Raw genomic sequence first — 22998 nt, 5'->3', positions numbered from 1 at the left:
TTTGCAGGACTGCTGAGACATACCAGGAGCATCAGATCCCTGTTGTATGAATTTTCTATCGATTTCTTCTTGGAGTAAGTTTTCTGCAGTAGTGCCCAAGTAGGAGAAGGATTGCGAGAGTCTTCCCCCCCGGCCCCGTTTATCTCGCTAGATAAAAACAGGGTTAAAATAAAGGCAGAGAAACAACTCATTCTCATAAGGCTGCTGCTCCACAACAGTTTAATCTGGTGGAAATAGGCACAGCCTTGGTCTTGCCCTCTCCCCCCTGTGGCTCTCACAAAGTCAGCAGGAAATTAATTAAAAGCGAAGAGTGGCTTTATGATAGTTTATTGAGAGCCTGGGCTGGCTTGCTGGAGATTCAGGCAAGAGGTGGTGCTGGCTCAAAGGCAGGAGTGGCTCGTGGCCAGAGCGGGTGGCATCTGGCAACACCAGCCTAGGCTGGCCCATACTGGCAGGAGCTACTGCCTGGGAAGGGCAGCTGACTTGTCAGGAGCAGCTTGTGGTCTGACAGCCCCTTCAAATGTTATTGTTCGCAAGTATTTGCAGGGACTGGGATCCCACAGATCTGAGGACTCTTGCAGCTTTCTTGCAGCTTCCAGAGTTGGTTTTATTTTTTCCTGGAGTGTTCCTCATTATCCAGCAGGGTGAGGAAGGCGAAGGGGCTAGCTTGATGTTGTTTTCTTGGGAACTCTTACATACTGTGCAGAGCAGGGTGAGACTGGCATGATGGCTATTTGGGGGGAAAAAAACCCAATATCAAAAGAGCTAAACACTTGAATGGGCTGGTAGGACTGCCCTCTCAAGTTGAGATGTAGGTTTTAGCCTTTCAGTGACAGATAATAAATGGGTGATGAAAGGACTGTTGAAGAGCCTGAAAAGTGAGCTGGAATAGCTTGTGTTTGGCATGATGGATTAAACAGTGATTGGGATGTAAAGGAAAATATCTCAAAGTGGGAAGTTAAAATGTGGATCTTCACAGCGTTGTTTTAGACGTTGGAAAGACAAGATTTTTATGAATTATTTGACAGACATTCAAAAAGACATTTTTAATAGCTGCTACAGTAAAATTATGATGGCCTGGGCAATAGTCTTTCCTGCGAGGAGAAAGCTTGTGTCTTGGTGATACTGCCAGGGCAGACACTGTAAAGTGTAATGTTTAGGCATGTCTATGAACAGAAGAAAAAAATTAAGAAGGGAGCTTTTACAACAGAAAGTAGCCAGGAGTGATTGCGAAGTGTGTATGTGTATATATATATGTGTGTGTATGTATGCATATGTTTATATACACAGCGAGTTAGCTGTATATCTGTTGTCCTCCAGCTGCCGCCTCCTTTCTGTCTGTGTAGTGTCACCTGTCATTGAGCCCACTGGTTTTAATGTGCTGTGGCTTGTACATGCTGTTCGCAGCTTTCTTGGTGCTGGAGTCTGAACATGTTGAGGTGGGACTGGGATGTGAACTGAGGCTGCAGCATGCCGCTGGTACGTGGTGCTGCCCAGCTGTTTTCCACAGGTGGGTTCTTGGAGGAATCCTTCAGAATTTGTACGTAGTTTACAGGGAAGCTGTACTGGTGCTTTGAAAGACCCCCCTACTGCTACCAATAACGCTAATCGCCCATCAGGTTTGGATTGGAGCAGAGATATTTTTGTTAATTATTGTCACAGTTAATGGAGTGTGTAAGAATCAAAAGCGATTTTTGTAAAGCAAGTTTTCCTGTGGCCATTCCAGTGAATACAACCTGAAGTTGCAGCTAGTTAAATGAAACTAAAAATCTCATTGATTTGTATGGTAGTTAATTTTTAGAGCTGCTGTCATAAATATTGGGAAGCTCACTATTGTGCTGAGCATGGTGGTGGTTTAAAACATACAGATGTCAAAACTCAATAACTTTACCTTTCTGACACCTTTTGTGTTTTCAGTAAGTAGTAAGGCTGTTATCGTCTCTTGATTATCAACCTTTCAGTGAAGCATGTTTAGGAGTAATCAGAGCTAGAAGTGTGAAGCTTAGCAATTCTTCACTTGAGCAACAGTGTTCATAAATCAGCTCATAACCTAATTTTAAGATAGAACTTCAATCATGTTTTTGTTGGTTGTTCGTTCTTTGGTTTGGAGGACTGATTTTCAACAATGTTACTTTGATGGAAATGACAAAAGTTTTTGAGCCAGTTAATACTACTGTTGTCATAGATCACGCCATTTATTATTGTGGTCTTGTAAGTTACTTTAAACGGCTTTGCTGTCCTCCTAGTGCTTGCTCTTGCTTTGTCTTTATAGTGGCTGCTCCTGTTGCCTTCAGCCACTGTTTTCTTCGTTGTTGTTGTTATTTTATTTTGGTTTGGGTTTTTTCAGTCGAGAAAAATGGAATCTCTTCATAATATAACTGGAACATGTTTAGTTGTAATCCAGGCAATAGACCTGCAGCGCAATTGAGTTGGAGTCCAGGGCTGAGTTTCAGTACTTCTGTGGCCTGAGGGGAAATGAGACAAAATCCACTAAATGCGTGCAAGGAAGTGTGTTTCTGTTGCTTTCAGAATGCTCTCCATGTTACTGTATCTACGTACTCGGTGGTGCCTCTTCCAGCTGCATTATTACTCGAATTCTTTAGCACCCCAGAATTTGCCTAGGAAGTTCCATATATAATGAAGTGATGCTTCCCTCTTGCTTTACTCTTCTCCCTCCTGAGCTGTGTAAGAAATCTGGTTTTAGGTTCTCATTCCTTCCCTGTGCTGTCCGTGTAAATGTGGAAGAAAGGGTGTGAGGCCACATTTCCTGCCTGTGGGTGGAAGGGTTTGGAAAGTTCCTGACTTTCTCCCTGTGAACTGACAGGGTTTACTGCTCATTGCAAGAGTATTCCCCACGTAGGTGATGATTTGGATCACATTTAACTTCTGTGATTTTGCAAGTGTGTGTAACTATCTGAGGTGGGTTTGCCTTATATTTACTGTCAGTAAATACAAACCAAACTCCTCAAGCCTCTCTAAAATCTCATTTGGAAAAGATTAAATATTTGCTTGAATTAAAATAAATTTGTGTTAGATGTTAAGAGTAAATGAGAGTTCATTTTTTTTTTTGGGGGGGGCAGGCGGGGGGCTGCATATGTAAGGCTCGGAATAGCGACTGTTTACATGAATGCATGCTCTTGTGTTGTGTAGAAACCTTAATATCAAATCTTGACGTTCCTTGAAAAGTCACTTGTTAAAGCATTTTCAGTTGAAGCAGTACAGCTTTGTTACTGCCCATGGAAGCCATAGAAATATGGTGAAAGTGTTCTGAGTGTTGTCTTATAAAGAATAGAGGTTATATAGCACAATGACTAAGACGAATCCTTCCTTTACTTTTTCGGGGGGGACGGGGACGACACGACGGGACGGGGACTGTATGCATATAAGTAATGCACTCAAGCCTCTTCCCCATTAAACTTTTGTTTGGTCCAGGCTGTTGCTGGCTGAAAGTTACTGCCCTACAGTGTGCCCTTTTGCCTCCTTGAAGTAAGTGTGCTTTCAGTCCAGTTGCAGGTGGGTAATTACCTACCTTGCACAAGCTGCTGCTGTAATTGGCAGGTGTTGGCAGGCTGTGCAGAGCAGTCCCAGACTGAGAGTCTGCGGTCTCTGTGCATGTCCTTTGCTCCCCACAGGTGATTTTGTCCAAGCCAAAGCTGAGATACATTTTCCATTTAGGTGCGTATAAAAATATATATTTACCTACTTTCTTAGAGGGTACAGTGTCATGTAAGAGGTTTTTCTTTTTGTGACCAAATGAAAGGAAACCAACCCAGTTAGTAGATACCAGGCAAGGGAACTGAATTAATTGTGCTTTAGTAGGTACTGTAACAATGAATGCCTTCAACCAGTGCAGAGATTTAACTTGGTCTTTGCATTAGCAAAATACTGCTTCTATATACATATGCCTACTTTTAAATTTACCTATTTAGATATGTATGTTCATTTTGCACACACGCACACAGAAAAACCTTGAGGACAGAGGTGGTGAGAGCAAAGACATGCAGCGAAGCCTTCTGGAGCTGACTGTGTGTTTCCTCTGTTTCAGCTTAGCATCTTCATGGAAGGAGTCAATATTTATTTGCCTATTTGGAACTTGACCAACAGTTTATTTAGAAGGTGGTTAATGTATCTGCATTGCTGGAAGCCATAATACTTAGCAGTGTATGTGGGCCTTTTAACTGTTCCTGGGAGATATGATTAATGTGGCAGAAAATGACATTCACAGTAGTAATTGAGGGTCTTTAGTATGCTTGTCTTTTGTATGTTAACTATTCTTCATTTGTTTGTTTGTAGCAGAAACTTAAATCCTTTTTATAGAGGATTACATTCTTCTAATCTCTGTGTTCTCATTACAGCAACATCATATGAGGAAACTAGCTTATTAGTTGTCTGCAGACAGTCTGCAGCTCAGGTTACAGTAGACTTGTCTTTAATATAAAATATTTTGTACAGTGTCATTTGGGTTTTCCTCCAACAAATAGCTCTTCTAAATCGGTGTTCCACTGGAAAGCAAAGTAAGCATTTTTTGTGTGAAGGGACTGAGTCAGGATGCTGTTCTTGGCGTTTGCATTTTTCCCTTTCTTTTTGTCTCTAGTACAAGTGTTCAACCCTTGAGAAGGAAGGGATTTCTGTAGTTAGTTTTCATTATGTCCTATTTAAATGAACTGTGTAGTGAGGCAGTAGGCCCTGATTTCTTCTGGTAGTGGTTGGACCATCTTGTTTATTACTAAACATGAGACTTTTTCTGTGCTTGGAAACTGAAGAGGGTTGTTCTGTCTTCTAAGTTTGAAAATGCTTGTGTTACAAATAAAAATATTTGGATGTTTGCATGAATAAAGCCAAAGCTTACATATAATTCTTCAGAAGCTGCAGAGATGAGAAAATAAACAGATCAAAAGGTGGCTAACTTTTTTTCCCAAATTTATCTGCAGTATGATTCAGAATTAGTCAAATTGAGATTTACCTTTTTTCTGTAATTTAGCTTTTTGCTGTGATTTTTGATAAGTTGTCAGAGTTTACAGTACTGTTGTGGAACTAATTTGCGTGCAGTATCTCCCTAAGCAGATAATAGTACAGATCCTTTTCTGCTTCACTAGCTGGCACAGCTACTGAATATGCTATTGTGTGAGGTTATAAACCAGATAATCTTAATTGGGCATTTCCTGAGAGGAGGGGAGGAATGGCTGAAAAAGGAAAGAATTGGAAATAAGGGCATGTATTCCTAATACACAAATTTGGCATCCATCCAGGAAAATGGGAGAATTTCCTGTTAGTTAACATCTTCCAAGAGCTAAAAGCCTGGAGATACATATTGCATACCTCGGAGAGCCAGAGGGAAGGGGGAAGGCTGGGAATAGGTCATGCATGAAAGCCCCAGGGAACTGATTACTGCTTGGTGTGGTGGGACTGAGGGGTGTGAGCAGCTGGATCTCAGGGCGGCTATAGCATCAGTGAGCCATCCCCTTTGTCAGGCCAGGGATTTGGGTTACCCTCTAGCACTTGCACCGGCAGGGTCTGGTGTCATAGGCAGAGTCCTGGAGCTGGTTTAGAACTGAGTCAAATGCAGATCAAGCTACGTGGAGTGTGTGTGTGTGTATGTCGTGTATATGTGTGCACATATATTGTAACGCATTTGGTGCTGCACTGTAGATATATGTGGAGTCCTGACTACTAAACTGGAGAATCTGTGCTATAGATAAACTATGGAATCACTCGTAAGTTTGAGGAAAGGATGGCGAACAGAAGTGGGTATAAGCGAATAGGATCCAAAAGAATTTCAGTAGTTGCACCTGGTTCTGTTGGAATGATCTTTTTGGATCTGCGTTTGAAGAGGGAGGTTGCTTATTAAATTGAATTAATGGACAGTGAGTTATAATTCAGAATTTGAGCCTCTCCTAATGCAAGGTTGGAAAAAGAGGGAATCGGGGAAGAGTTGTATTGAAAAAAGATGGCAACTTTTTTCTGTAGTTGTGTTCTGAATCTTCCCTCACTGACCTGACACATTAGTATAGATGCTTCAGACAATTGTAAATACTTGTATGCCACCACCTTTGGGTTTTGGATTTGCTTTAGTGTAGGGTGAGCTCTTTCGGGTATTTTTGTATTTTTGGTAAGCCTTTGAGTGAATCAAGATCATAATTGTTGAGAGTATCTACATTAGTGTTTGGGGATACTTGAGGTTCTATATGCTACAGTCACTTCAGCTCAAGTTAGCATGAGCTCTGGGAAAAGTAAAGCTTCTAGGGTAGATGTAATCAGAAGGAGCATTAATAGGAGTAAGGAGAGTGGCTCACTTTGTATGTAGAAGTCCTAAGTATTATATTAAATATTAGTTACAGTACAGAAGGGACTTAACTATTTAACAGTTGCATTAGAAATTGATGTCTGAACTTCGGTCATGGGTAACAGTGAAATATTTTTTTTTAAATCATCTATTGTACTAGAGGAGTGTAATTCAAAACAAATAAACTTTACCCATTTTGACTTCTGCAGTCTAGTACAGATGCACTAAATTAGTTACATCAAGAACTAAGTAGTATTAGCTCTCTGAATTTAGGTATGATTGTATTTCACAAACTTTGTAAGTGAAAAGAAAAACAGAAAAGAAAATTGGATCTCACACCCTTGATTAATGAATGAAGTTTGATAGTAGTTGCCTGCACTGTCATTTGTAATGAAAAGAAATATAATTACCTGTGTTAATACAGTTTCATGGGTGGTAACATATCAATATAACAGTAAAGGAGAATAATGGCAAAGTTAAACATGCAGTTGCAGGAAAGGTCTGTGTGCAGTAGAGATTGTCAGCTATATTAGATTTGAGAGGATGAGGGGAACATGGTGAATGTGTGGAAGAGAAGGCCACCAGTCAAATGGTGCCTTAAGAAGTTTTTAGCCGCCTTACGCAGTTTTATAATTGTTTCTGAAGTCCTGTTAGTCTGTTGGCAGGTATTAAGAGAACATATCGATCAGGTGGAAACAACTTAAATTACACTGGTTTTGTTGCTTTGTTTTTATGTTTTGTCCTTCCCCTTCTAGGAAGGAAATTTTATCGTCATTCTTTAACTTATGTGTGATTTGAAGCTCAGTTAGAGTTTAATGGCAGCTTGTCCATGTTTACCTGAAGAGCCAGTAATGTCTAAGCCAAGTGTTTGTGACCCCAGAGCAGTTCAGGTCCCCTTAAAGGTATTTGGGACAACTGCTAATTTTCCTCTTAATTTTTGTCAGTTGTAACTAGGATGCTTATATAGTCTCTGTGTTGTTCAATTAACTACCAGTTAGAAATTTTGGAGCTGAGTGCCTTAAATCTACTTTTTTTTTTAAGGCCAAGAGTTTAGGTACGTAAATTGTTGCTTGATGAGAAAGCAGCATCCCTGGGCCTGGTTCTGATCTGCTAAATGTCTATGTCCTTGGGAAGGGGACCTCAAACCACAGCTTTGCACTGCAATACTGAAATCTGTGTATAAACTACAGATGGCTAGGTTTATAAGTCACAGCTGTGCTCATAAGTTAACAGCCAATATTTTGAACTGCGAAGAGATTCTTTGTTGGTAAACTGTGTCTCTTCTGTCTTTTCCAAATCTCTGTGAACAATGAATATCCTCCAGTCAGCCTTTCCAAGTGTTGTATATATTGTGGAAGATACATAAAACCATTATAACTTGTTGTTATAATAATTGATAGTGAAACTATTTTCTGCTTTATAAACTGTCGCATTAGTAGCAAATACAAAAAGAAATCCCTTTTGCTGCCATGCACTGCCCTTGAATTGCTCCTGCTGATTTTAATGCTGTTGTAATTACTTTTCCCAAATATTCTGTTTCTATTCTTTGCTTCTTGCCAGACCCAGGGGCAGAAAAGCAACTTTACAGGGGAAACAAGTCCTGCCTTTGTACAGTGCTATGAAATGCACAGAGTAAACAAATGAGGGGGTGAGGGATGGGGATAGAGTGGGAGTTTGTCCTCCTGCTTCACTTCACTTTTCTTGTGCCAATAGCAGGGTTTTTAAAAAGAAAAGGAAGAAAAAAAAAAGGCAAATTGGATTGTTAGAAGCGTCCCTTAGGATCATAAATGAAGAAAAGATTGTGTATGTAATTCATAAACATCCTGAACTATACGCCTTCTATTTCAACTTATTAGGGCATGAAGTAGTGCCTGCCAGGTTAATTTCACACTGGGGAATTCAGCATTCATGCAGTTCTTAATTTCCTCCTCTATACAAAGCTGTGATAAGGAGAGAATAAGGGTATTGGAATATTTGATTCCAAATAATTAATTTTAAAAAGAAGTGTTTTAGAAGTAGCTGCAAGACAATTGTAGTTATTTATTCTTTTTAATTGAATTTGGAGCATAACAGGAGAATATTTATTTGTCACTGATAGGAAATACGCTTTTTGTCTAACAAACAAAATGCTGTACTTTACAAAATACTCTTTTATAGATGAAATTATTGTTTTGAGTTCAGGATGTGGTGGGCAGACAATAAAAAAGAAACCACTTGCAAATACCGCCAAGCTTTTCTCCTTTTCCCATCTGCCAAAAGAAAAGTGATATTTGTTAGTATGGAACAATGGTCAGCCCTCTGTTTTCATTGTCTTAATGGTTAAGATGATTTAATGTTTAACTGGAGTTCAAGGATTGTTCTAGCCTAGTGCCTGCTTTTTGCTTCTGTGATGTGCTGTCTGAGCATGAGCGGAGGGAATGTTGGATCTAAACAGGAGTGGGACCAGGCTTTTGTTAAAAAAAAAAAAAAAAAAAAAGCCTCAAAAATCTTATGAAGTGATTTAAGAGACCTAGAACCTTTTATTCTCCTTTAACTCCATCTGTTACTTTAAACTCAGTCATGGGTGCTGACTGGTGGTGTGATTTGGGACAGTTGGATTCAACTGGTGTTGGAAGGCAGTTAAGGTGGATTCCTAAGGTTTTGGTTTATTCTTGAGAAACTGTATTTCATGTGGACATTTTTATAAGACTTCTCTTAAAATACTGAAATGATCAGTAGAGATGAATTTATTTGGTTTTGGGTTGGTATGGCTGGGAATTATGTATGTTAGGGAAATAATGGGGTGAGAATAATTGAGAGCTGAAGACATTGGTTTTGGTGGGAGTTCAGTCAGCTATTCCCCCTACTGCCTTTGAAGACCAAGCTATGGAATTTTATTTGTTCAGGAGGGTCAATTGGAGCTTCATATAGGTTGCTTAAACCCATCTTGCATAAGCTCACCCATTGTCAATTTTTTTCTTTTTTTTTTTTTTAAAAAAAAAAAAAAAAAAAAAACAAACCAAAAAAACCCCAAACCACCAGACTGTTACATTTGGGAATTAAAAGTGCCCAAGTTGCAGAAACTAAGAGAAGCTTGAATAATGAAGGTTCTACCCCTTTGTGGTGCATAAAGCTTATATATGGGGATACTTTTAATGTTTGCAGAAAAGCATATTCTTGTAAGTAATTGGTTTTGCTGTTATTTGGCTCCTACCTTATTTTGATGATCTGTTTTTGTTTTTAGCACCAGCAAACATTTTTAAATCAGCTGAGGGAGATCACTGGTATCAATGACATCCAGGTACTACAACAAGCACTGAAGGTAAGATGGATGTCTGACTTATAGCAGAACATATATATCTTAACTGCCTCTGAAAGCCATAAACCCCACCCCTTCTTACTCTTGTTTTCCCTTCCTTCCCAGCTTGAATACTTTTTAGATTTATTTCAGGGGAAAAAAGGTAATAATGATGGCTTGTTCACTTTAGAACGAATCTTGATCGCTTCTGCTACAGACATAAAAATTAATCTGCTGTTCAAAAATGAAAAGATAGGAATGGTTTGACTTGCCTTTAACCTTTGGCTAAAGTGTTTTGAAATACCGTGGTGCTACTGCAACTGGTCAACTCCTGATGGGTTAAGTATTGTTTCTTGTCAAGATGTAGTTGAGTTTTCTATTATGCACAGGTCCTGTTCAGTATGTAGAATGAAGAACTTGAATTTGCCACTCTTTGCTAATTTGCTATTGCTTCACTGTATTTTCAACCATTGTAAATTCTTTCATAGCACAGAAGAGTTCTTTGATGCAAGTAAAGAATGGCAGGTCTCGCTGTGTTCTGTTTCCACAAATACATATATATGCGCATATATATATATATAAAAATTAAAAAAAAGAAGAAGCCTTGTTTCCCTCAGGCAGAGCTTTTTAGCCATTTATACATAGTAAATGAGGATTTAGTGAATTTAAATCATATATACATATAGCTGTTTCTTCAGATTCAGCATAAATCACAACTGCCCCTCAAAAGCCAGTATTTCTTGCTTTAAAAATGAAATGGTAGATTTTCAGAAGAATTTAGCTTCTGTTAAGTCTGTGAGTGTGTGTTGGTTATGCTTGTTGAGGGATTGACTTGCACTACAAGACCTTTAATTTTTTTTCTGAAATAAATGGATTTCTACCAAAGTAAATTTTTACAATATATTTTATCTTTCTGTTGGTTAAAAATGGTGAAGTATACAGAATATGTAAAATTTGGAAACTTTCTTTTCTAATCATATTTCACCTGAAAATACAATGTGTCATTGATCTTGTAAGTTGCTTGTAACGTTGACCTTTGTTGTTAGGAAAAATTATAAAAGGGTGAGGGGACTTTCTCACTTTTTTGTTTTGTTGACGCTTAAAGGACAGCAATGGTAATCTGGAGTTGGCTGTGGCCTTCCTCACCGCAAAGAATGCCAAGGTTCCCCAGGTAGAGGAGGCAACTTACTATCAAACAGCCCTTCCTGGAAATGACAGATACATCAGCGTGGGCAGCCAGGCAGACACCAGTAGGTATTTTTTCTTTTTTTAAGTTTAATTTCAAGGCAAGGAAGCTAAAAACTTGCCTGTGAGATGACTGTTAATCTGCTGATGATTCTTACTTAACAATTTTTAGATAGATATGTATTCTTTCTTTCCTTATTTCAGTATAATTTTTATTTGAGATACCCTTAAGTATTACCTTTACATGTATGTATGGTATTGATCAGAGGATGAGTAACTGGGTTTTCAGTCTTTGGTGTTCGGTTGTGTGTGGTTTTTTTTGGTTTTTTTTTTCTGTTTCCCTCCCCCATTATAGGATTTATTTTGGGGCCATGCAGTAAATAATTAAAGACAAAAGCTGGGTACGCTTCTGTCAAAATAATTGGAGAACAATCTGTGAATGTCTCTTAACACACTAAAGCTTAATATGCTTAGAAGTAGCTTCTCCCTGAAAGGGATGACTTTCCTAAACGGAGAAATGAGAGGTTAGGTGTGCATTTTATAGCAAAAGATAGGTTTATTGTATGTGAAATTAATATTAAAATTTAATTAATTTTAATCAGTTTTATTTAGTTGATACCAGAGGTCTCTCAACGTTGCAGGTTTTATTCCTTTACTTAAGTGCATAGTTATTTTTAGGGGGGGGGGGGGAAGTGTGTTAAATGTGTTAAACATGTTAAATGTCTTCTGCAAATGAGTATGGGAAATAACATGAAAGAAAAAGTCAAAGGAAGTTTTGTGGTGGGATTTCTGTAAAATCTGAAGTTTCTTGATACTGTATTTACATTTCAACATTCTAAATATAGATGTGGAATATTTTAATATTCACTGATCCTTTGACTACATATGTAGTACATATATGTAGCTTTTGTTAAATGAGTAGAATTAGCTTCACCCACAGCAGGATTTTCTTTTTCCCCTTCATTTCACTGATCCTAGGGTGGCTATGGTGGCACCATTATAAAGCAGTTTAGTTACATCTCCTTGTGAGTTGTACAATTGTCTGTCTCTGGCACCTTGACATAAACATCTCTTTTAACCTTTTTTTTTTTTTATAAATTAAAGATGAGTTTATTCTCAATATCTCACATTCTGAAAACTGCATTTTAATCCTTGGTATTACTAGCAACTCCATATAAAGTGCCCTGAGTGTATTATAAGTAGTTGCATTATCCTCTGAATAAGGTGTAGGAGTGGTTTGGGTTTTTTTTATTCTTCTTTTCCCTCCTTTGAAAAGAAAACACGCACAAAACTCCACATGTATTTAGTTTTCGAAGTCAGAAAATTGACATTGTTGAAATTAGTCTGTTTCCTCAAACTTACCACTGTTGTTGTAGCCTCCAGTACTGAATATCTACTATGACAGTGGAATAGTAAGCTGGATTCTCTTGCAGTCTGTGTTTAATTAGATTTATTAGCAATCCCATTAATAGAAGTGTTTAGTTTTGGTGTCACTTACTCTGCTATGCAACCTTATTGAAGATAGGAGGTGGCAACGGATATGAGAAGGAAGAGTCAAGCCTGCAGAGTCTACATTACCTGTGGCTGATGGTCAGACTGAAAAGAGTGAGTCTTGGTTGCCTGTTTCCAAGCTGAAATTCAGGATTCTCTTCTCTTTTCTGGAAGGCTGAAGACAGACCCAGATTCTTTACAGTTATATAGTACTACAAGTCAGTAATCGAGAAGTGCCAGCTGCTGTGCAGAAAGCAGATGCTTTTTTTTTGTTGTTACGTCTTTAAAGTCTGGTCCGATCCTCATTGGTGACAAAGATGAGAGGCCTTTGCTCTTTTAGTTGTACTGAAAACATGTCATGAGATAAAGGCATCCTGGCCAACTTTTCTTCACATTGGAGGACTTAAGGGGCGAGAACTAAACACCTAAAGCAGAAAAGTCTAAACCAGTCTGATCATAGAGGCTGCCCCGCTCTGCCCCTGAGAGGTAGTGAAAGCTTCTTGCATAAACCTACAGTTCTTTCTGTTGTGATCTGCTTGCCTGTAATAATTTTGGTTATGAATTTAAAAAACGCAGTACACCTAAAATGCACAAGTTTCAGGGCCCAGTGTTAGTACATACTGCCATGTAAGGGAGAATCGTGAAAGACAGTGGGTGGGTTGAGAGAAGAGAATGCAAGGGTGGACATAGACGGAAAACATTCAGCAATGATAGCTCCAACCATCAACGCTCCCTTCTGCAAAGAACACTACTAGTGGTTCTCAGTAAATGTACTGTGTTGCTGACAGTATCTTGCCTTTCAAATTTGACTGCCTTTTGCTATCTCATCTAGGTATAATTACATGAAGATAATTATAAGTCACCCTTTACTGTTCCTTACTGCTTAACTACCTCTGTGCATTTGGAATTTACGTTGTTGTAAGTCACTGAGCTTCATGGTCCCACCAAGTTAAGTCATCCAGACTGGGAGTGAGAGACAGAGATAAATACCAGAACTGTCTTTTATGCCAGAGAAAACCTCCAGCCACTTAGAAAGGCTTTTGAATGTATGCCTTCCACAAAGGCATTCTGCAAGCTTGACTGATTAAGTTTCTTTGAAACAGTTACTTAGTTAAGAGGTAAAAATGTATATGTGTAACTTAACAGTCTGTGATTAGCCTGGATTGTGCAGTGGCTCTTCCAAATGACAGTGGTCATTTAGCTGTTTAAGAGTTGCATCCTGTATGTTAGGAGTGATTATTCTCTTATTAGCAAATGCAGCATTTCAGCAGCTTCAAAATATTGATAAGTTTGCATAAAATTTACTCCATCTTTAAAAGCAAAGGTTGACTTGCACAATCAGTGTTATTCATGATGTTTGCCTTTTTTGCCTTCAAAATGGCATGTGCGAGCACCTGCAAGCATAACTTTTTCACATCAAGTGATGCATGCTTTATCTGATCCCTTTGCAGAGGTGGTGTTACTCTTAGGACTATGGGTTTTTGGGTTGTGATGGTTTTTTTTTTCCTTCCTGCAATCTGTTAGTGGGCAAAAAGTACTTAAGGATTAGGGTTGCAATGTACAAATGAACACATTTTAATCGAAGATCACTGCATATGTTCTGCTTAGTAGCATAAGTCCTAGGCAGTGCACTTAAAGCAAAATGATAGTTCAGCAATGCTTTTCAATATTTTAACTTTCTTGATTTCACTAGAAACCTTCTCTCTTTTTTTTTTTTTTTTTTTCCTTCTCTTTTGAAGTAATTCAGTGTGTGTTCTTCTGTGGTTGCACAACAGAACTGTTTCATTGATAAGCATATATCCATTTCCATCTTATTATTTATGAAACTTGCAGAACCGGGTTAAAGGAAGCAGCAGCATGAAGATTTATTTTAGAACTTGTATTGTCTTCAAGTGAAATAGCTGTCAAGACAAGTTCTCCCCTTCCTTTCTTTTGAAAACTCAAAACTCTTTTCACAAATACTGAAGTATTAGTCTTCAGAATTGCACATTCCAAAGCCGAAACAAAAGATTTCAAGCCCTTTCATAAGGACATGGTACAATGTAACTAGAAAATGCCACATACACCAGCTTGAAGGTTGTAGACTTCATTGTTTCTGGGGACCGGCCTTTTTATATATTCCTGTCCCCAGAGTTTGAGCCTTTGCATAAGTTTCAGAACTCATTCAGTCAACTCTTCCCAATAGGGTAGACTTAACCACACCTAAATCCTCCCGAAGTGATGTTTATATAACATTTCTTAAAAACCATTCTTTTCTAGAGACTGAAAAGTTTATAGAGTGATTTATTATGGTGCTTCACTGTCCTTACTTTTAAACTCCTAATGTCTTGCCTAAATCCCTCATGCTTCAGGTTAAGTCCTTTATTCTTTGGGCTGTCCCCTGTGGAGATGGTAGTACACTTCATTCCTTTTATCTCAGATGTAAGTGTTGTATGTTCAAAGACAGTGTATCATAATGGCCCCTCAGACTTTTATCAGATCTAAACTCAACGGCTGAAATTCTTTCCAAGTCTTTGGATGTACATCCTGTACCTATTGTCAGTGTTTTTCTCTTCTGAACCTTCTCTAGTAGTTCTGCCTTTTTTGTAAACTGTGGCACTGAAAACAATAAGCAAGACTTCAGCTGAGTTCTTAAGAAAAAATGGGTGAATCTCTATAAATGTCCCTGTAGTACTTTGGCAGTATACCTTAGTGTAACACTTCAAATTTTCTTCAGTGCTGTGGTGATGTGAATTGCAGGTTGAATGTGAATTAGCTGTAGCTCCTAAACCCTTCTTTCCACAAGTCCTAGTCAGTCCTCATTCTATGCATTTTATTGTTTCTGTGAGTAAAACTTGACACTAGTTTCTTCTGTCACCTTACCTAACTCAGGTATCACTATGTGTCTTCATGACATTTCCTTCTATTTCAGGGATTATTTGTGTCATCTCCATCCAGGTTCCTGGGAGTGTCTCCAGCTTGGTGTGGTGGAGTCCCTGCTTCAAAATGTCAGGACTTTTGTACCTTGAGGTCCTCCTTTCGTGTTACATATTCACTTGTTTATTTGTTCCATGACTATGTCTCTCCTTGCCATCCCTGTCAGTGTGAGAATCATTAATTTAAGGTATTACCATCCTAGAACAGTGTAAATGCAGCTGAGATGAAGAAGTTCCTGTAAGATCGTGGTGGCCAACGTTTGCTAGCTCTTTCATCAGTAGAGCTGTTTGGGTTGGCTAACTAGTTGCTGAGTAGCTGTGTATTCTTTCCTCATCCAGTTACAATGAAATTTGGCATATACAGCCATGTAAATTCCCTTAAATCTTCATGTGGGATTCTCAGGCAATCATGATGTTTAACATCACAGAATAGATGGTAGAATACATGATTTTGCATAGCTCTGATTGTAATAAACAAAGCTAATGTAGTCTCAATTTTTTGTTTTTTTTTCTTTTCTTTTTATATTGTTGGTGTGTTGAAATTGGAGCCTTGCTGCTGGATTTCCATACTTGGTACCTGTCCATTGAACCCATCAGACCTGCCCTTTCGTTTTCCTCTCCCTGTGCCAGCAGTTGCATTATTGTGGTTGTTCATTGCCTGTCCCTGGGTTCAATTGCTACTTCAGATCTGTCCCTTATGCTGAGTTTCCCCAGTTGCTTAAATTTGAAGTTCCTATTCTTTGTCTCCTCCTGGTATAAGTAACAAGTTAATAATACAGTAATTGTTTTAATGACCCAGGCCATTACCAAGTAAGAACCGTTTATTTCAATGATGATAGAAACTTCCTAAGTAAACAGATTCATAAGGTTTTTTTACAAAAGACAGAAGGTACGCGGGGATAGATAGACATAGTGTGTGCATTTACTATATATACACTAGTATATTTGTCACAAATTTCAATATACAGCTTAAAATTGATTTGTAGTATTATAAATGGTGTCAGACTCTCTGGATCTTAGGTTCCAGAAGCACACATTATTATATAATAATGTTGTAAACAGAAACTAAATTTCTTAGGAAAACAGTTGATTAGTTCTGGATGTTAATTTTACTTGAATAAACATCATGAATACAGTAAGCCAGACTGTTTTGATGAGCAGTTTCTTCATTCATAAAGAATTTTTTCAGAAGCAAACTTTTTTATTTAGTAGTCATGTCTTAATTAAGAACGTTTGCATTTTCTAAGGCTATGGGATATACAGTAAGAAGTACTTTTGTGAGTATGAGCCAGTGAGAACTAAAGTGTTCTGTGGCCTAAATCAGAGGATTATTACAAAATCGACATGTGTAAATGTAAGTTGGGTAACTATAAATTTGGAGAAGTAGCATTATTCTTACTAACTTTTATCAAATATGTCCTTCAGCCTATCACATGAAACTCGTGTGTGTCTGATAAATACTTCGAATGAAAGTCAGCTTTTTTCTTTTTGCTTCAAACTCAGACCTCGAAATCGGTTGATCAGATAGGAAACTTCAGTAGATGAGTTTCTTGAATGAATTCCACCACTAATTGCTGTAAAATAAAATCATAGGTTTGCATTTAACACTATAACATTGAAGTGAAATATGTATTTTAAAACTAGGTTAATGTTGAATTTATTATGATTGTGCGAGAAGACAAAGTGATCATACATGTGCTTGAAAATTGGATATCTTTTCACTAAAAAAAAAATAAATCCCCATGTAAGAATTCACAAAAGATGAAGCTATTTTAAAGTAAAATAAAAAAAAAAACCTGCATGAATTTCATGTAGTATATGTAAATTTGTGTAATCTGTAACCAACTGACAGGAGTGGAAACTATCGAGGCAAGCTGTTTTTTTGTTTTTAAAGAGGAGGTTAGACTCAGACTGTTCCCCTTCTGTTATGACTTCTATTAAGATCTCTTCATAATGCTGTGATTCAGGATTCAAGTCATAGGTGAACTGTTGCAACTTAATGAGTTACGTATCAGCTGATTTGCTGAAAAAGACCTTGGACCTGCTCCAAGTACAGCAAACATGAGATGGAATAAATTAGCTTAAACCTCCGGAATATTTTTGTTTTGTTTGCTACAAACTAAAAGCTTGCATGGAGTAGGCTACCATGGATTAGGTGATATTTAGAAACTTATTTTTCTGACATAAGTTATGCTAGGTAAACCCTCTGTGACATAATTTGATTGCACCACTCTCATGTGGTGGTAGTATCTGGCAGCAGGTCTTCACTGTATTGTCTTTTTTTCATGCAAATTAGGAAAAACATATATGCAAAAACATTTCAAAAGAGAATCCTTTATTGTCTGCTCCAAAACTCTTGCATGCCAAAGGAAACTGTTGTGTTGCTCTGCTTTCCGAGAGAAGTGGAACCAAAAATTTGGGGTTTTAATATTAAAGTGGTGTAATGACTGGTAATGTGGATGGTAATAAACATCTGAACACATAGTGTGGTGGTATAGATGAATAAAGAACAAGGGGCTAGGGAGGTGCAATGAAGTTGAATAATTTAATGAAAGTGTGAGTTGGAGTTGACCTTGATAGATTTATTTTTTTATTATTTTTTTTTTATTAACAGTAGGAGCTTTTGTTGACCACATAATATTCACCTAAGTTATGAGTTATTTTCTGAAGAACGGTTCCCGTATAAAGGAGCTTACCTCTTAATCTAACATTCTTCATTGCTGTATAAGAATTTCATCACTCTGACCTGGCTAGAGACTGGCTAAAGGAACAGTCTCCTTTTTGAGTGATCAGAGTAATCCCATACTTCTCCATCAGCCTGCGTGGCTGCTGGTTTGAGGCTTACTCCATCTTCAGTTGTGACCACTACGACTACTTACTGAAAAAACAGCTTGTCTCCAGTGGAGATGAGTTGTTTGTGTGTGACTACCTGCAGATGGGTGGAAAATACAACCTAAGCACTGCATTTTGGAGTGGAGTAAGTAGCGTGTGTGGTCATGGGATTTTCTCATTGCTGTTGACCTTTCTAGCTTTTTTTCCTGCTCTTGGGCTGTTGAACAGAGCCATGTTTGCCTGCGACCCAGGTTGTAATTTTAGCCCGAATTACATTGTTCTCAATACGGCAGCTCACATATCAAAACTCTTCTGGGTGAGGCATTTACTGGTGGTTGTTGTAATTGCTTTAGTACTTCTGAAGAAGAATTTCAGGCATCTGAGTTAAAGTATCCTTCTGATACGCTGGAAGGCCTGAGTTGACTATAAAAGACATAAGAATAAAATTCTGAAGTACTGGTTTTGTGGACATAGCATTTTTCTACACTTGCAGATCATGACAGATCGCCTAGTTTACTTTGCAGGTAATAGTGCTTCCTTTAAGGGCTCACTAAATAAAACAGAAATTCAGCCATCTTTATTTGGGGGAATAGGGCTAAGTTTAAAACTAGTTTTTTGAAGATACTGGTGTTAACAGAAAAGTTTCTTCTACAACTTCTTTTCAGTTTGAGCTGTCTCTTAGGACAAGTCACCTCATTGTCACTGTTGTAAGTTCAGGGTTTTTTATTTTGATCCGATGAGAAACGCACAGACAAATAAGCCCAGGGAAAGAAGGCAAGCTATCTCTACGGTGAGTCAGCTCATCTAGGAGAAACGTCAAAAGCTAGATGAAACTCTTTGGGTATGAGTATTGGGCTGGCCTGTGGAAGGAGAAATACAGACAACCTGCTCATCTGTCTGTGTGAGCAGTCATCAGTTTTGAATCTGTACCCCTTTCTCCCAGGTCTTTTAGCTTCTAATGTCCAAACCCAGGCTGCAGAGTAGTTCTTTTCGTAGCATGTTGATAAACTTTGGCCTTGGAGGAGGGAGCCTGAAACCAGCCAAGGCTCTGTGTGCCTGTCTGTCTAACATTGCACATAAAAGTCTCTTTTGCAGTTTCCCCTCTCTGTCTGGCTGACTTGCAAAATTAGACTTTTGGCCCTTGAAATAATGATAACCAACGACCTTGGCTTTTTGGAAGGTCTTGTGCAGTTGATGGACATTCTTGTTGGCCCTGGCTACTCAAAGCATGGCTGTGCCTGACAGGGGGATGATTTGTACTGTGGTGTGATGTGGGATAGTGAAATCTGTCCATACTCAGGAGGGGGAGTGCTGTCACTACCTGCAGGAAACAAGGAGGTTGATGGGGAGTGTTAGTATCTGATTCCTTAGATAATGGGAGCTGGAGAAGGAGGTAGGAGTAGGGTGGTTTCATTTTCATTACCCAGTCAGTAGCCCATCCAGCATTCCCCACATGTCCAAGTGTGGATCCTCATTTTGACTTCAATATTTATTTCTTAGTTCTCCTATTGAGATGAGCTACTTCAAGTAGACAGAATTTAGATTTAAATACGTTCAGAAAAGGAATACACAGACAGAGTAGGAAAGAATTAGGTGAAGTAAAGAATTTCCCCACTTCTTATGAAACTATGTGAAAGTATTTGGCTCACCAGTGCACAGAAAAATACTTGCAGAATTTGCAGCTGCATTGGGAAAACTCTGCACGTGCTCCTCCATGAGAAGGGCAAAACAACTATGCTCGGTTGAGGTATCCTTTTTTAAAAGAGAAGGTTGTCTTTGTCACACGTTCCCTGGAAGCAACAGATAACTAGCTGAAGTAATACATTTAAGTGTATTGCTTTAAGAGGGCTTTTGGAAACCATGGATTCCTAAATTTGTCCCGTAGCTTTGTGAAACTTAAAACGTTAAGAGGAAGAAAGACTACTGCCTGCCATATCTTAGCAAGAGCAAGCTGCTGAGGTTTTTATCTGGCTTGGAAGCAGAAGGGAGTCATTAGCAGGGTTAGTGGTTGGAAGAGTGCAGGGCACAGGAGGGATGGACTGGAATGATGCTCAGCAATCCGTGTGGGCTCGCTCTCCTCTACAGTAAGACTTGCCTTTCATTCTGTTTCACTTTTAATTTTGAGAAAGATAGTTTTGCTTTTCAGATGTGATTGATCTCACTGGAGATGATAAAGATGATCTTCAGAGGGCAATTGCCTTGAGTTTGGAGGAGTCAAACAGGGCATTCAGGGAGACTGGAATAACAGATGAGGAACAAGCCATTAGCAGGTAAACAAACAACTTATATAAAGCAGAAATTAAATTAAAGAGTTGGAGATTGGCCTGTATTGCTTTTTCTTTAACTTTTAATTTAACAGAGAATAACTTGTTTACTTTCACTTGTGCTGCTGATATGCCTGGCTTCAGGATGTTGCTTTAATGTATTGTATGTTCTACACTGGAAAATAGTCTATTATATGTGGGCTAGGATTTAATAGTATGTTTCATGTTGATTTATGTGTTTAAATATTGAGGAAGTGGATGGAGATAGAGGATATATGATCCTATTTAAATAGGACCTAAAACTAAAAGTTTTTTGTGTATCAGGTAAAAAGCAATGAAACCAAAATATAATTAAGAAGCTAATAAACTTTGTCCTGTTTTTTGCAGTGTTCGCATTACAGTAACATTTTCTTATCTCTGTGCTAATGCTGAGATTGAGGGAGGGGGTAGTAATGCTATGACTAACTATACTAAGAGCAGCTGCTGTACTTTAGCTGATAAAGTATGTTATTAACCTGTTTAACAAATAGGATTTATAAGCTTTGGGTGAAGTTAACTTCTTGGTTTAAAGTTGTATTAACTTATCTTTTTCAACTTGGGCGTGATAAGAGCCTGTAAATCAACTTTTGATCAGATTTTACAGTAACTTTTTTTACAGTGTATATTTATATGTAAATATAGATATAATTATGAAATATTTGGGATGTGATATAAGCCTGGGTGTAGAGCTGTGTGGGAGGGATGTTGTTGGTTGTTTTTTTTTCATCTGTGGTTGACCTTGGTCTAAGGGAGAAGGCCAGTGAATAGATCCTTGTGTTAGAAGGTTGAGTACTGCCTCCTTGAAAAATACTAATTTTAATAAAAAATATTTAGATGGGAGAGATTCAACACAATAATTATTTCCCTTGATTCACTGTATTTGACAGACTAAATGGTTTATCAGAAAAGTCCAGCTCTGAGAATATAGAGTGTTACTTTTGTCCACAGTCATTTCCTTTTTCCTTTAGAAAAACAGCTGTACTAATTGCAAGAGTAAACATACCCCTCCCTCCCCCCATTTGTGATGAAAGCAGTGTTGTTATACCAACATATATTCATGACATATTTTAGGAGAGAAATATGGGATGAGAGGGATTTATATTCTCTATTAATAATTAGAAGATTTTTAAGGGATTGGCTTTTTTCTAAGACCTCGCTGTATGCATATATACAGGATTATGGTGGAAGTTCTGTCCAGCTCTGATTCAGAAGTTCAGCTCTTGCATGCTTCTTTTTGAAGGACAGAATTGGCATTCTGTCAGAGTTGTGATTTAGGTAGGCTGTCAGCCTATTTGTGGATTTGGAAATATTTCTCCCTTTTTTTCCCCTGTTCCCCAAGTTTTGACTGCTGCTGTGCTCACTTCTTGGGAGCCTGGAAGCTTTAGATTTTTTTTATTATTATTTATTTTTTTTTTCCCTGTAGGCTTTGCTTTTTCACTTCTCAAACTAAAAAGCCCTTTTTGGTCTTGTCTGCTTAGCCCATAAGTATTATAAATACAGTCTATTTAAATTAAGGTGGGGGTTTTTTTGGTTGCAAAGAATAACAAAGTATGCCATATTTTTTTCTGTATGTACAAAGTACATACATTTTGTATGTGTATAGTACTTTGTATGTAGATAATTTGTTTAGTTATATACAGAGAAAGTGTTGTTTTCTTGATGAAACAGAGATATATATTTGATGGCAAACTGAGGCACAATAGCATGTACCATATTAAGAGCTTGTTACTACCGAGGGGAATATGGCCTGCACACCATACAACATTTTCTATACTTGCAGTAGTATTCTTTGGAGCATTTGTTGCATGAATTCATTTTGCAAAGCCATACAAAACTAGCCACTGAAAGATCCAGAGTGTATCATGGCATAAGAAAGCGAACGGGGCTTTGCTTGTGAATGAAAGCAGAGAAGAGTGAGAATCTTGGGGATTTTGGCAACATTGAGGTATTAAATCAACTCCGTTACATACCAAGATACACCCCGAGTTGATGGCAAGTTATGTCAGAGTTGTACAAATACACGAAGTTCAGAATTCTTGAATTCTTCATCTGAACTGTTCAATCAGTTTTCTTAAGGACAGGGCTTCAGACTGTTTAAAAAAAAAAAAATATTAAAAAAAAAAAATCACTTTGTAGTTAACACCCCACAGAAGAATGCTGGCATTCTAATAGAAAGCACAGTATGTGTGCGGGACTTCTCAAAACAAAAGAGCAAATGTGGTTGTAAACAAGTCAAGCTGCAGCCATTTACTTATGCTTTTCTGGGTTAAGTAAGAAGCAGAAATCAAATAGGAAGTCAATAAGAAGCAAATTAAACTATGGAAATATTTATTTTTTAATGATGTAGGATGTGTGCATATTTAAATAGTCTTTGCTGTGGAGGATATTTTTCTTTAAAGGTATTCATAGTGGTTTGGAACATAATTTGCACTGATTTTGTTAAGGTTTCCAAGGGAGCATTAATGGAATTTCTTGACTTGTGTAATTAATGTTGTAATGCACGTAGAATTTGTCTTCCTGAATGTAATTGCCTTGTGCTGCTTAATGAGGACAGATCTGATTACTATGTAGGTGTTGGGAAGAGTGCAACTGAAATGTCCAAGTGTCCAAGCTGAACATCTTGTACATGGAACATTTAAATTTTTTTTTTTTTACTATTCTTTCTTTAAATCTCCTAGGGAAATGCATGTGATCAGTGTATTTCCTAATACG

At 38.0% G+C, this 22998-nt stretch overlaps 1 protein-coding gene across 3 annotated transcripts in view; it reads left to right on the top strand.

Moving 5' to 3' along the window:
* USP25 (ubiquitin specific peptidase 25) overlaps nt 1-22998 on the top strand; it is a 97155-nt gene that overhangs the window by 12248 nt on the left and 61909 nt on the right. For 2 of the 3 annotated variants that reach the window (XM_055701879.1, XM_055701878.1), the window contains exons 2-4: nt 9507-9584; nt 10666-10810; nt 20130-20253. In XM_055701879.1, the coding sequence (XP_055557854.1) occupies nt 9507-9584; nt 10666-10810; nt 20130-20253 (347 nt within the window). Of the gene's footprint in view, nt 1-9506; nt 9585-10665; nt 10811-20129; nt 20254-22998 lie in introns of those variants that run through there. The other variant, XM_055701880.1, reaches the window with a different exon arrangement.

Source organism: Falco cherrug, chromosome 2, assembly GCF_023634085.1.
Source record: "Falco cherrug isolate bFalChe1 chromosome 2, bFalChe1.pri, whole genome shotgun sequence".
NCBI lineage: Eukaryota > Metazoa > Chordata > Aves > Falconiformes > Falconidae > Falco > Falco cherrug.
The sequence above is the reverse complement of the archived record's forward strand: the minus strand, read 5'-3'. Positions and strand labels throughout refer to the sequence as shown.